General features: G+C 62.1%; 1 protein-coding gene across 2 annotated transcripts in view; it reads left to right on the top strand.

Annotated features, from left to right (window-relative positions):
- FBLN1 (fibulin 1) overlaps positions 1 to 12235 on the top strand; it is a 48984-nt gene that overhangs the window by 27430 nt on the left and 9319 nt on the right. The window contains exons 15-16 of one of the 2 annotated variants that reach the window (XM_056107004.1): positions 8569 to 8711; positions 9606 to 9737. In XM_056107004.1, the coding sequence (XP_055962979.1) occupies positions 8569 to 8711; positions 9606 to 9737 (275 nt within the window). Of the gene's footprint in view, positions 1 to 2707; positions 3107 to 8568; positions 8712 to 9605; positions 9738 to 12235 lie in introns of those variants that run through there. The other variant, XM_056107005.1, reaches the window with a different exon arrangement.

Genomic DNA, 12235 nt, shown 5'->3' with positions numbered 1-12235 from the left:
GTGTGTGCGCATGTGCGCGTGTGTGTGCATGCGCACGTGTGTGCATGTGTGTGTGCACATGTGCGCATGTGTGCACGTGTGTGTGCATGTGTGTGTACGTGTGTATGTGTGTGTGTGTGCTCCTGCACATCTGTGTGTCATGGGTTTCTGCGTGTGGACTGTGTGTGTGCAGGTGTGCACGCACACACATACGCATCTTGTGCACCCGTGTCTGTGAGTGGTCCGTGGGGTGCTGTGAGTGATGGGATCTGTGTGGAGGCCCCCCTCGGCCTCAGCTCTCTGCTCCTCAGAGCCTCCGGGCCCCACCACTCCCCAGGGGCCCCCCCGAGCCGCGGCAGCGCCCCCTTCTCTCCCCTCTGCCTCTCCCCTCCCCGGCGTCCCAGCCCTCACCGTCTCTGTCCCCTGGGCTCCCGCCCAGAGCTGCCCTTTCTCAGGAGTCGGTAGACGAGAAGTTGTCTGAGTCCTGGTAAAATGGGGCGTAAAGCGCCGACACTCACTGCAGGTGGCCAGTGTAGAGCCGGTCGGAGCAGCCCGCACGGGGCTGGGCCCCCGGAACTGAGGGAGAGCTGGGAGACGGGGCATCCAGCACGGCGGAGCTTCTGCCAAACCCCACGGGCTCAGCACTTTGGCTCTGCGTTCCCGTGGGGCTGCCTTCCGGGGGACGGCTGGGAATTCAGGGGACAGGAGAGCCCCTCAGCCCGCCCGCCCATGGGAGTTTCGAACCTAGCTCCGTCCTGCCGCAGGCGGTGAAAACCCACCTGCCTCCTGTCACAGAAAATGAGGAGCCTTGGTGAGGAAGTTAGAACCGTTTCAGGGCTTGTCCTCCACCTTCAGCTCGGTCACAGGAACTTAAGACCTAACCCCATCCTGTCATGGGAGTTAGGAGATGTGACAGGAAGTTAGATCCTGTCTCTGTTAGACTAGGCCTCCATCCTGTCACGGAAGCCAGGCCTCCTCTCTGCCCTGTCACAGGGAGCTAAACCCTGTCTCCATCCTGTCACAGGAAGTTAGACCCTATCTCTGTCCTGTCATAGGAAGACGGAACTGTCTCCCTCCTGTGTCAGGAAGTGACATCCTGTCTCCCCCTGTCACAAGTTAGACCCTGCTCTGTCCTGTCACAGGAAAGTAGACCCTCCCTCCTGTCACAGGAAGTTAGACCCTCTCTCCTGTCACAGGGAGTTAGACCCTAGCTCCATCTTTCGTGACAGGGAGTTAGACCCTGTCTCTGTCCTGTGACAGGAAGTTAGATCCTGTCTCCATCCTGTGTCAGGAAGTCAGGTCTCCTCTCTGTCCCGTCACAGGGAGTTAGACCCTGTCTCCATCCAGTCACAGGAAGTTACACCCTGTTTCCCTCCTGTCATGAGTTAGAACCTGCTCTGTCCTGTCACAGGGAGTCAGGCCTCCTCTCGGTCCTGTTACAGGGAGTCAGGCTTCCTCTCTGTCATGTCACAGGAAAGTAGACCCTCCCTCCTGTCACAGGAAGTTAGATCCTATCTCCATCCTGTGACAGGAAGTTAGGCCCTGTCTCCATCCTGTGACAGGAAAGTTAGACCCTGTCTCCATCCTGTGACAGGAAGTCAGACCCTGTCTCCATCCTGTGACAGGAAGTCAGACCCTGTCTCCGTCCTGTGACAGGAAGTCAGGCCCTGTCTCCATCCTGTGACAGGAAGTTACACCCTGTCTCCATCCTGTGACAGGAAGTTAGATCCTGTCTCCATCCTGTGACAGGAAGTCAGGTCTCCTCTCTGTCCCGTCACAGGGAGTTAGACCCTGTCTCCATCCAGTCACAGGAAGTTACACCCTGTTTCCCTTCTGTCATGAGTTAGACCCTGCTCTGTCCTGTCACAGGGAGTCAGGCTTCCTCTCTGTCATGTCACAGGAAAGTAGAACCTCCCTCCTGTCACAGGGAGTTAATCCCTATCTCCATCCTGTGACAGGAAAGTTAGTCCCTGTCTCCATTCTGTGACAGGAAGTTACACCCTGTTTCCCTCCTGTCATGAGTTAGACCCTGCTCTGTGTTGTCACAGGAAGTTAGGCCTCCTCTCCATCCTGTCACAGAAAGTTAGACCCTCTGTCCTGTCACAGGAAGCCAGGCCTCCTCTCAGTCCTGTCACAAGGAGTTGTACCCTGCCTTCGTCCTCTCCCAGGAAGCCAGAGTTCATCTCGGTGCCACCACAGCTTAGGCCCAGTCTCCGTCTGTCCTGAGCCCTGCAGTGGCCTCTGTCAGAGCAGGAGCTGGGCCGGGGACTCAGTGGGGGAGAGATGGGGACGACACCTCCCGGCAGCCACACCCATCTGGCTTCTCGCTGCCCCGTGGTGACCTGCCTCTCAGCCTCCGTTTCCTCCCCCCCACCCTCCATGCGTGTGACACTGAGCAGCTGGCACTCTGCCAGCTGTGGCTGGTGGCCGAGGCGGTCACCTCCACGTCATCTCTGCGACCACCTGCCCTGACCCGGGGCCGCGGAGGGCTGGGGACCCCTGGGGAGCGTGGCCGGGGCGGGACTCGGTCAGCCTGTGCCCCGGGGGGCCGCGCTTCTCCGGGACCCCCCACGCCTAGTGGCCGAGCCGGCGGCCGGAGGTCCTCGGCACCCCCACAGGTGAGTGAGGGGGGCGCTCCCCGCTGGCCGCAAGGCCCGAGGGGCAGAGGCACGGCGAGCCCCCCCACGGCCCGGCCCTCACCCCGCCCCGCGCGCGCCCTCTCTTGCAGCCGCTGCGAACGCCTGCCCTGCCACGACAACCTGGAGTGTGCCAAGCTGCCCCTCCGCATCACGTCCTACCACCTGGCCTTCCCCACCAGCATCCAGGTGCCCGCCGTGGTCTTCCGCATGGGCCCGTCCAGCTCCGTGCCCGGGGACAGCATGCAGCTGGCCATCACGAGCGGCAACGAGGAGGGCTTCTTCTCGGTGCGCAAGCTCGGCCACAGCGGCGTGGTGGCGCTGACCAAGCCGGTGCCCGAGCCCCGCGACCTGCTGCTCACCGTGCAGATGGACCTGTACCGCCACGGCACCGTCAGCTCCTTCGTGGCCAAGCTCTACGTCTTCGTGTCCGCCGAGCTCTGAGCGGGCCACGGGCGGGGCGCCCCTGTCAACTCCCGGCCACCTCCCTTCCCCCGGGGTCTCTCATTAAAGCTGGAGCGGGCGCGCCCCCAACCAGCCTCGTGTCCTGGTCTTCTTTGGGGGCCCGCTGAGCCCCGGAGGGGAGCCTGAGGCGCCGGCACTGTGCCCACAATCTCTCCATCACCAGAGAGGGGGCCGAGCGGGTGGAGGGGTTGGTGGGTGCTGATGGTGGTGAGTGAATGACGGGCGATTGGGGATGGGGGTTGGATGGACGATGCTGGACGGACAGGTGGATAGGTTGGTGGCACCGCGCCTCGAGTTTTCTAGCAGGGGCGTGTGCCTGAGGGCATCACTGTGGCGTAGGGTTCGGGCGCGTCGTCCACTCCGGGGGTGGGGGAGGGAGCCGGCGGGACAGGGTGGTGACGGGGAGGCTCTTCCTGAGCCTGGCCACCCCCCACCCCACTCCCCGCGTTCCCAGGTGAGGACGAGGCTTCCTGAGGATGGACAATGGTGGATGGACAGGTGGACAGATGGGTGGGCGATGGGTGTGTGCTGGTGGGTGAGTGCTGGGTGATGGTGGTGGAGTTTGGGTGGTTGATGGACGGATGATGGTAGTTGAATGGATGATGGTGATGGTGATGGTGGGATGAATGGACGGTGGATGAGAGTGGATGTGGTGGTGGGAGGATGATGGTGGCTGGGTGGATTGTGATGGTGGGAGGATGATGGCGGTGATGGTGACTGATAGTGTGTTCAACGCTGACTCCAGACATAACCTCTGTTGCACCAGTAAGTGTTTCATCCTTCTTTCCTTATGACTCAGAATATTGGGGCCCAGAAGGAGCACATTTTCTTCGAGTCCTTAAGGGCATTGAAGAAGGGGTCCTGGGTGGGGCTTTCGAGGCCGTCGGTGGCGCTTCTGAGATTCCCCACCGAGGGTCCGTTCCTCTCTGCTCGCGCTCTCTCACCGCTGGGCTCCTTCCTCTTCCCGTGGCTGCCCCGTGGAGGACGGCTTTGAGGAGGGGGGTGTCGAGCGAGCAGGTGGGCGCAGGAGGGGTCCCCTCCTCTGCCTGCAGCCGCTGGTGGCCGCCCCACCGGCTCCTTCGTTCTGTCGCTGTCTTGCTGAGAAGGGGCTGAGTATCCACTTGTCTCAATCGAAAAGGCGGCAAAGGGCCTGAGAGCTGGGCTGAGGGGCTCTGCTGAGGGGAGTGGGCGTGCCGGTCATCACGGCAGCATGATGACCCAGAGACGCCCGTCCTTGCATGCTGCTGACCACGGCCAGACACTCGCCCCAGGAATCCTCCGCGGCTCTCGAACCGTTTGGTGATCCCCGCCTGGCAACAGAGAGACGGGCACAGAGAGGTCAGCCCACCTGCCCAAAGGCGCACAGCAGCTCAGGTTCGGCAGATCCACCTCTAGCTGTGCGTGCAGAGGCGGATACTGGGTCCGCTGCTGCAGGCCGGACGGTCACCCTAGCGTTGGCCCGAAAATCCAGACGCGGCATCTGCTCAGGAAGGCCGGAGCGAGGGGCCGTGAGGTCCCAGTGAGCTGGAGCGAGGCGTCCCTGAGTGCCGGAACCTGGAGTGACATCCCCGGACTCAACCTGACAACCACCAGGAGGGACCCAATCTCGGAGCCAGGAGTTACCCCCAACCGCCGAGGGGTGGGGCCCCAGACTAACCCCCCCACAGACAGACAGACAGACAGACAAACGCCAAGAGGCTGAAGACGGAGTGGGGTGACGTGAACTGAGCCGGCGGTGGATGTCGCAGTGTCTGCATTCCGGCCCGGAATAGGAGTGAGCCTGACTCGCACCATCTCAGCTGCTCAGGTCTGTGCAGGGGGAGGGAAGGGGAGAGCCGTGCGGGCACAGGCCACGCCGGGACGGGTCGGTCCAGGGAAACGAGAGGAAAGCTAGCTGCACAGACGAAAGACACGCGACATCATGCCTGGTTCTCACCCGGGAAGTCTGATCTTCCCTGCGGGCCCAGCACTGCCAAGGACAGGCACACAGGGAATGAGGAAGTCAGAGCACAGCAGAGAGAGTCCGCAGGAAAACTCAGGAAAGGTGTGGAGAAAATGATCCAAAATGGAAGAACTGCGCAAATGAGGATTAGAAAAACCCCAGACATGGAGGGAACAGGACCCAGGAACAGACTTAAAATCAAAGCAAAAAAAAAAAAAAAAAGTGATTTTTTTTTTCTTTTTGCGTCACACTCAGTGATGCTCAGGGGTTACTTCTGGCAGTGCTCAGGGGACCCTATGGGATTCTGGGAATCGAACCTGGGTCAGCCGTGTGCAAGGCAAACGCCCTACCCGCTGTGCTATCACTCCAGCCCTCCAAAAGTGATTTTTTAAAAAAAGAAATATTTCAGACCATGAGCCTCAACAAAGAAGGAAAACATTACAAAGCGAGAAATACAAAGTGAAAAATAAAGTGTTTACTACAGTCTTTTTTTGTTTTCGTTTTTTTGTTTTGTTTTGTTTTTTGCTTTTTGTGTCACACCTGCCGATGCACAGGGGTCCCTCCTGGCTCTGCCCTCAGGAGTTACTCCTGGCGGTGCTCCGGGGACCCTATGGGATGCTGGGAATCGAACCCGGGTTGGCCACGTGCAAGGCCAACGCCCTCCCCGCTGTGCCCCAGCCCCAACTACAAAGTCTTAAAGTGATGGAGAGTGAGGAAGGACGAAGATCCGACACCCAGAGCTCAGGAAGTAGGAGATAATAAACACCAAAAATAGTAACCCGAGGAACTTTCCAGAAATTAAAAAGGAAGAAACCCACCAGCAACCAACCAGTACCAAGTCAACGCTTGGCGGAATTACTGGATGTCGGAGGAAACAGATTATCTCCAAGAAGTATATTATCCTCAGACTTTCCCCCAGCAATACTGTAGCCCGGACGGAAACAAAGTATCCCACCAAGGCTGCTTCAGGAAATGCAAGCTAAGGAGTTTATTGGAGCCCAAGGAAGGCCATAAACTTGCCACCAAGTCAGTGTTCCCGCGAGATCCGCCAGGCACGCGAGACGGAGGCTCAAACTTTCCTTGGAGAGGAAACTGCGGGCAGTTTGGGGGTAGCTGCGGTCCCCAGGACCAAACCAACTACTCACACCTCGCAAGCCGCTCGGGGGAGGATGCCCAGGAGAATCTCTCCCGTCCGGAACTCTGCGTGTGGCTTATGCGGTTTGAGGATTCGAACCCGATGTCAGATTCTGAGTGATCACGGGCGGTTCCCTCAACTTTTCTGTTCTTTGTTTGTTTGTTTGTTTGTTTGCTTGTTTGGGGTCAAGCCCAGTGATGCGCAGACCTTCCTCCCAGCTCTGCTCTCGGGAATCTCTCCTGGCGGTGCTCAGGGCGGCCAGTCACACGCGGGGCTGGGAATCAAACCCGGGTCGGCCTCTTGCAAGGCAAACGCCCTCCCTGCCTCGGTCCCTGGGTTGTCGAGAACCAGGACTGGGATCTGGACGCATGGGACCCGCACTCCGTGGGCTTTGCACTGGAGATGACGCAGGGGTGCTTTGAACTGGAAACACCTCCCTGTGACCGCGAGCTGTGTTCTGTGCCTTTGGAACTGTGCGCTGTCGGAGAAGCCTGGAGGGTCTCCGTGGCATTCAGGGCGTGGCCCAGGGACCTCACTGACAGCTAAAGTCCTAGGGGTGTCAGAGAGCTAAAAGGAAGATGCTGTGTGCTGTCTGTACGGACAGGGTGACCCAAGGCGGCCAACCAGGCGCTGGGAGCCAGCCAGATAGGGACCCTGAGCTTTATTTATTTATTTTGCTTTTTGGGGGGTGGGAGTGTGTCACACCCAGCAATGCTCAGGGGTTCCTCCTGGCTCTGTGCTCAGAAATTACTCCTGGCGGTTCTTGGGGGACCCTATGGGATGCTGGGGATCGAACCCGAGTCGGCCATGTGTAAGTCAAATGCCCCCCCGCTGTGCTATCGCACCGGCCCGGACACTTGAGCTTTCGTGCATCACAGGGCCAGAGCGATACAGCCGGGAGCTTGCATGCCGCTGACCCAGGTTTGATCCCCCGACCCCATATGGTCCCTCCCAACCTGCCCGGAGAGGTCCCTGAGCTCGGCCCCCAAGCCAAAGAATACCAACAAGGAAGGTGAGACGCAGCTGCAGGCCGCTCCGTCCCTGACTTGACGCCGGTATTTTGAGAACTCCGCTGAGGGCCGAGGGGCTAGTTTTGAGCACTGGGTGTGGGTCTGAGGAGCGCAGGGCCCTGAGTTCCAGCCCAGCACCCCTGGCTGCCTCCGTGGTGAGTTTCATCCCCTCCGGGCCTGAGCCCTGAAGTGTTCAACCCAGGTTCCCCTAGGTGTGGCCTCGGGTCCCCGAGCATGGCCCGGGAGACGCCCCCAAACCTCAGCTGATCCTCTTTGTCATTGTCTGGACGGACAAGGAGAGAAGCAGGCTCGGGGCTGTCTGTCGTCAGCGAATTACCACACCCTCGGGCAACCAGATCGAAAATGGGGGCAATCCGGCCTCATGAGCTGGGGGAGAGGGCAGCCGGGATGGAAAAGGGACCACTGAGTCAATGATGGTTGGAGGGATCGCTCGGGATGGGAGATGGGTGCTGCAAGGAGACAAAGGACCAAACGTGATGGCCTCTCAGTGTCTGTACTGCAAACCATAATGCCCCGAAGTAGAGAGAGAGAGAGTATGGGGGAAACTGTTCGCCATGGAGGCAGGGGCAGGATGGGGAATGGGGGGGGGGATACGGGGACATTGGTGGTGGGGAATGGGCACTGGTGGAGGGATGGGTGTCGATCATGTATGACTGAAACTCAAACATGAAAGCTTGTAACTGTAGCTCACGGTGATTCAATTTAAAAAAAAAGCGGGGGGAGGGAGGCAAGGAGTTTTTTTCTGGGAGTTTCCCAACTAATGAGTGAGAGAAAACCCTGTAGCGTCAGGCGGGAGGTTCTCCAACCCTGGGGAGCTGAGTGCTCGTGGCGGCAGACCCCACTGCTGAGCAGCTGGACACAGTCGGGAGGCGGGAAACGCCCCAAGCGCAGACGCCGGGGCGGGGGATGGGGTCAGCGCGTAGAGGAGGGCACGGACAGGTGTTGAGGTTGGTCTGGACCGGGAGGCTCCCAGTGGTGACTGTGAAGAACAGGCCGGCGACTCTCCAGGCCTCTGTCGTGTGGCTCTGCGTTTGCGCTGTTTTATGCTGATGACGCCTTGGCACTGTGGGGCCCGGGCTGGGAGCTGACGCCGGGCAGGGCGTGGGCCTGGCGTGGGCGAGACCCCGAGTTTGGTCCCTGCCAAGAGGGCGCCCAGGGCCCCGAGTGGCCCCGGGTGTGGCCCCCAATCAATCTGGCACAGCGTCCAGAACACAGACCCCTAACAAGCTGCCCCGCCCACGTGGGCGGCGGCTGAGCTTCTGGGCTGGGCACCGCCAGGACTCCGGGCTCCCCGGGCCCCCGAGGGAGAGTGAGCGGGCCGGGCTCTGGGGGGCCTGCCGAGCACCCGGCTCTGACCTGTCCCCTCTGTGCTGTGCCCAGGCTGCGCCAGGCGAGGACGGACGCCGTGCGCTGCATCAAGTCTTGCCGCCCCCACGACGTGGCCTGCATGCGGGACCCCGTGCACACCTACTCACACACCGTCGTCTCCCTGCCCACCTTCCGCGAGTTCACCCAGCCCGAAGGTGAGTGTCGGGCGCGGCAGGGGTGCGTGTGTGTGTGTGTGTGTGTGTGTGTGTGTGTGTGTGGTGTGTGGGTGTGGTGTATGTATGATGTGTGTCTGGTGTGTGTGTGGTGTGGGTATGGTGTATGTGGTGTGTATCTGGTGTGTGTGTGGTGTGGGTGTGGTGTGTATATGATGTGTGTATGGTGTGTGTGGCGTGTGTGTATGGTGTGTGTACGGTTTGTGTGTGGTGTGTGTACATATGGGGTGTGCGGTGTGTTGTCTGTGTGGTGTGTGTGTCTGTGTGTGTGGTGTGTGTGTGTGTGTGTGTGCAGGGCTTTATTCTCCCCGCCTGCCTGCATCCGTCCGTCCAGCCTGTTCCCACTCTCAGTTCACAGTGGTCGTGGGGGGAGTGTCTGAAGGGTCTTAAGCTCTGTGCCGAGCACTGGGGAGTCTGGAAGGGCTTCTTGGAGGAGGAGTCCTCCACATGGTGGCCTGCGTGGTCAGTGGGAGAGAATCTAGTGGACGTGGGAGTTGGGAGTGAAGAGGCCGTCAGGCCAGCAGACTTCTGGAGAAGGGGGGAGCCTGGGGGGTCCCGTAGGCACTGGGGCCGAGGGGCTGAGTGCTTCTGGCCTGGTGGTGGAGTGCCAGCCTGCACCTGGCTTGGCACCAGGGCCGGGCGCCCCAGGGGGCAGCGCTGAGGGGGCGGCGGGAGGCCAGGGTGGGGGGCCGGGGCTGAGGTAGGTGGATTCCCACACCCGCCCGCCTGGCGGGGCCGTGACCTCGGGGCAGGGCCCGAAAGAGAAAAACAACAACACGCAGGGCTTCTTGCCTCAGTTTCCCCCGTGGGCTGAGGGCTGGCCGCTGGCCAGGGGCCGCTGCCCTCTGCTCCAGCCCGCTCTCCCTGGCCCCCCAGAAATCGTCTTCCTGCGGACGCTCACGCCACCGAGCCCCGCCAGCCAGGCCGACGTCATCTTCTACATCACCGGCGGGAACCCGCGCGAGACCTTCGACGTCATCAAGCGCTACGAGGACGGCATGACCGTGGGTGAGTGGCCGGACCCCAGCCCCGCCGGCTCCGGGCCCCCACCCGGGGCTGTGTCCCCTGTGACTGCATCACCGGTGTGGGCGCTCTTGGTGGGAAAGGCCAGTGGGGGGGACTCCAACATCGGGGGGCCCGGGGGCCATCCAGGGACGCCGTCCCAGGGGCACCCTCCCCCCCCAAAGCCCACCAGGCCCTCAGTTTCCCCCCTTGGGGCCCCGCGGAGAGATTCCCAACACGGCCTCTAGGTGGCGCTGCTGCTCCTCCCTCCGCGTGGCCGGGCCGGGCGGGCTCGTTCCTCCCCGTGGCCAAAGCGCCATTTATAGCAACTTGACAAGCTCTTAAATGGGTTGAAGCCCGAGCTGTAAACAGCACGACTGAGTCACGGGGGCGTCCCCACCCCCAGCCTCCTCCTCCGCTACTTGGCAGCGGGAATAATTAGTTAATTACGATTAATGGTACAGGAGCCCTCGCTCTCCTGCTGGCTCCCTGGGCTGCAGGGATGCAGGTGGGTGCAGGGGTGCGGAGAGGGGGGCCGGTGTGTGAAGGGGGGTCAGAAAGTCATAAAACAAGCCGCTGGCCCCGAGCCACGGCCCAGAGCCAAGGGCCACGGGGTGGGCTGGAGGTAGACCCCGTGGAGGCTTCGCTCAAGCCCAATCCCCAGGGTCTGAGAGGGTCCCCCAGCCGGGCTTGGTGTCACGAGGCCCATACTGACCCCCCCCCCCAGGGCCCCCTCAGGCCCGCCCCTAGGAGTAGCCCCGAGCACTGGGCCAAGAGTCGCCCCTGAGTGCCGCTGGGCGTGGCCCCCACACCAGAACCAGAGACAAGACCACAAAACCCAATGCTCGGAGCTGGGAGGGGTGCGGGGGGCGGGGAGGGTGGGTGGTCCCAGGCCCCGGTCACTGCAGGCCCCTTGGCCCCAGCATGGCTGGGCGGCGATCCCTGAGCACTGAGTTTGGGAGTAGCTGCTGAGTACCACTGAGGTGTCGTCCCCAAAGCCAAACCCGAACCGCTCGGTGGTCAGCGGCGTGGGCTCTGGGGGTCCGAGAGCCCCTAGGGATGAGCGGGCTGAGGGGCGGGCGCGTGGGGCCCAGACGGAACCTGGGAATCTCTGTTTCCCGGGTTCCCATCCACTGGGGCAGAAAATCCCGGCCTGTCAGCGTCCAGGCTCCCGGCAACCCCGCGTCCAGCCGGGAGGAGGAGGAGGGGGAGGCGGGTGCTCAGGGCCCCCCCGCAGGACCGAGCTGGGCAGCCCTTCCCCCACCAGCCAGGCTCCCGGGGGAAATGGAATGTGGGCCCTGAGCACTGTGGCCGGCTCCCTGCCCCGGCTGTCCCTGGGACTCTGAGCAGACGGGCGTGGCTGGCGGGGAGGCGGCCATCACGACGCCCCGGGTCCTGCCCATAGGGGGCTCAGGGGGTCTCGCAGGGCGTCTGGAGGGTGGCGGCCACGGCCCTCCCTGAGACCCACCTGTCGCCTCTCTCAACCCTCTTTCTTCAGTCTCTCCCTCCCTCTCTCCCTCATTCTCTTTCCCTCTCTCTCCTTCCCTCCCTCCCTCTCTCTCTCTTTTTCTCTCTCCCTCCCTCTCTCCTTCCCTCTCTCTCCTTCCCTCTCTCCCTCCCTCTCTCTCTCCCTCTCTCTCCCTCCCTCTCTCTCCCTCCTTCTCTCTCCCCCCCCCCTCCGCCCCCTCTGTCACTGACCCTACCCGGGCCTGGGGATGGTGGTGGAGAGTGCTCCCCGAGCCTGCCTCCCGCGTCCTCTCCTTGTCCAGAAACCAAGACCCGAGACTGGGCTGGGAGGGGCTTGTGCCGGTCACGTGGTTGCCTGGACAGGGACCTTCAGTCAGCGGCCAGGGACCCTCAGACTCGCGTCTGCTGCCCACAGCCCAGCCCAGTCGGGGGCTTGTCGCCTGCGGCAGCTGAAGCAACCCAGCGGACCCAACCCTCTAGGCCACACCCTTCGCGGACAGACATTAGGCCCTCAAGTCTGGAGGGCTTCCTGGAAGAGGCGAGGCCTCTGCTGAGTGACCTGTCCAGGGGAGCCAGGGCAGGAGGCTTCTGGGACCCCGTCAGTGCCTGGGGGCTCAGGTGGTTCTGGAAGGTTCTGGTGCCTGGCTCTCCCAGCCCAGGGTGGCCTCCCCGAGCCGGGGCACCAGGCCTGGTCCTCCAGGTCCTGAGGTGCAGCAAATGCGGGCCCGGCCCTGCGTGGCCAGTCACCCAGGCCACTGGCCGGCCACTGACCGCCACAGCGGTCTCTGAGCCTCGTCTCTGTCCGCGCCCTCAGCCCTGCTGATGTTCCTTTTGTGTATGTGGTTTTGGGGTCACACCTGGCAGGGCTTGGCCCAACAGTCTCTATCGGGGTTGAGCTTGGGCCAAGCCCAGCGGGCTGCAAGGAGGAGGCGGTCCCCGACTTGGCTCTGGCTGACTGAAGGCTCAAGGACGGAGCTCTGGGGTCTGGGCAGTTTGACCCTCACGGCTCGGCCAGACAGATCAGGGGCGCCCTTGGG

Source organism: Sorex fumeus, unplaced genomic scaffold (assembly GCF_029834395.1).
Source record: "Sorex fumeus unplaced genomic scaffold, SorFum_2.1 ptg000153l, whole genome shotgun sequence".
Lineage (NCBI taxonomy): Eukaryota > Metazoa > Chordata > Mammalia > Eulipotyphla > Soricidae > Sorex > Sorex fumeus.
Note: the sequence above shows the minus strand (reverse complement) of the source record. Positions and strands in the feature narration are given on the sequence as shown.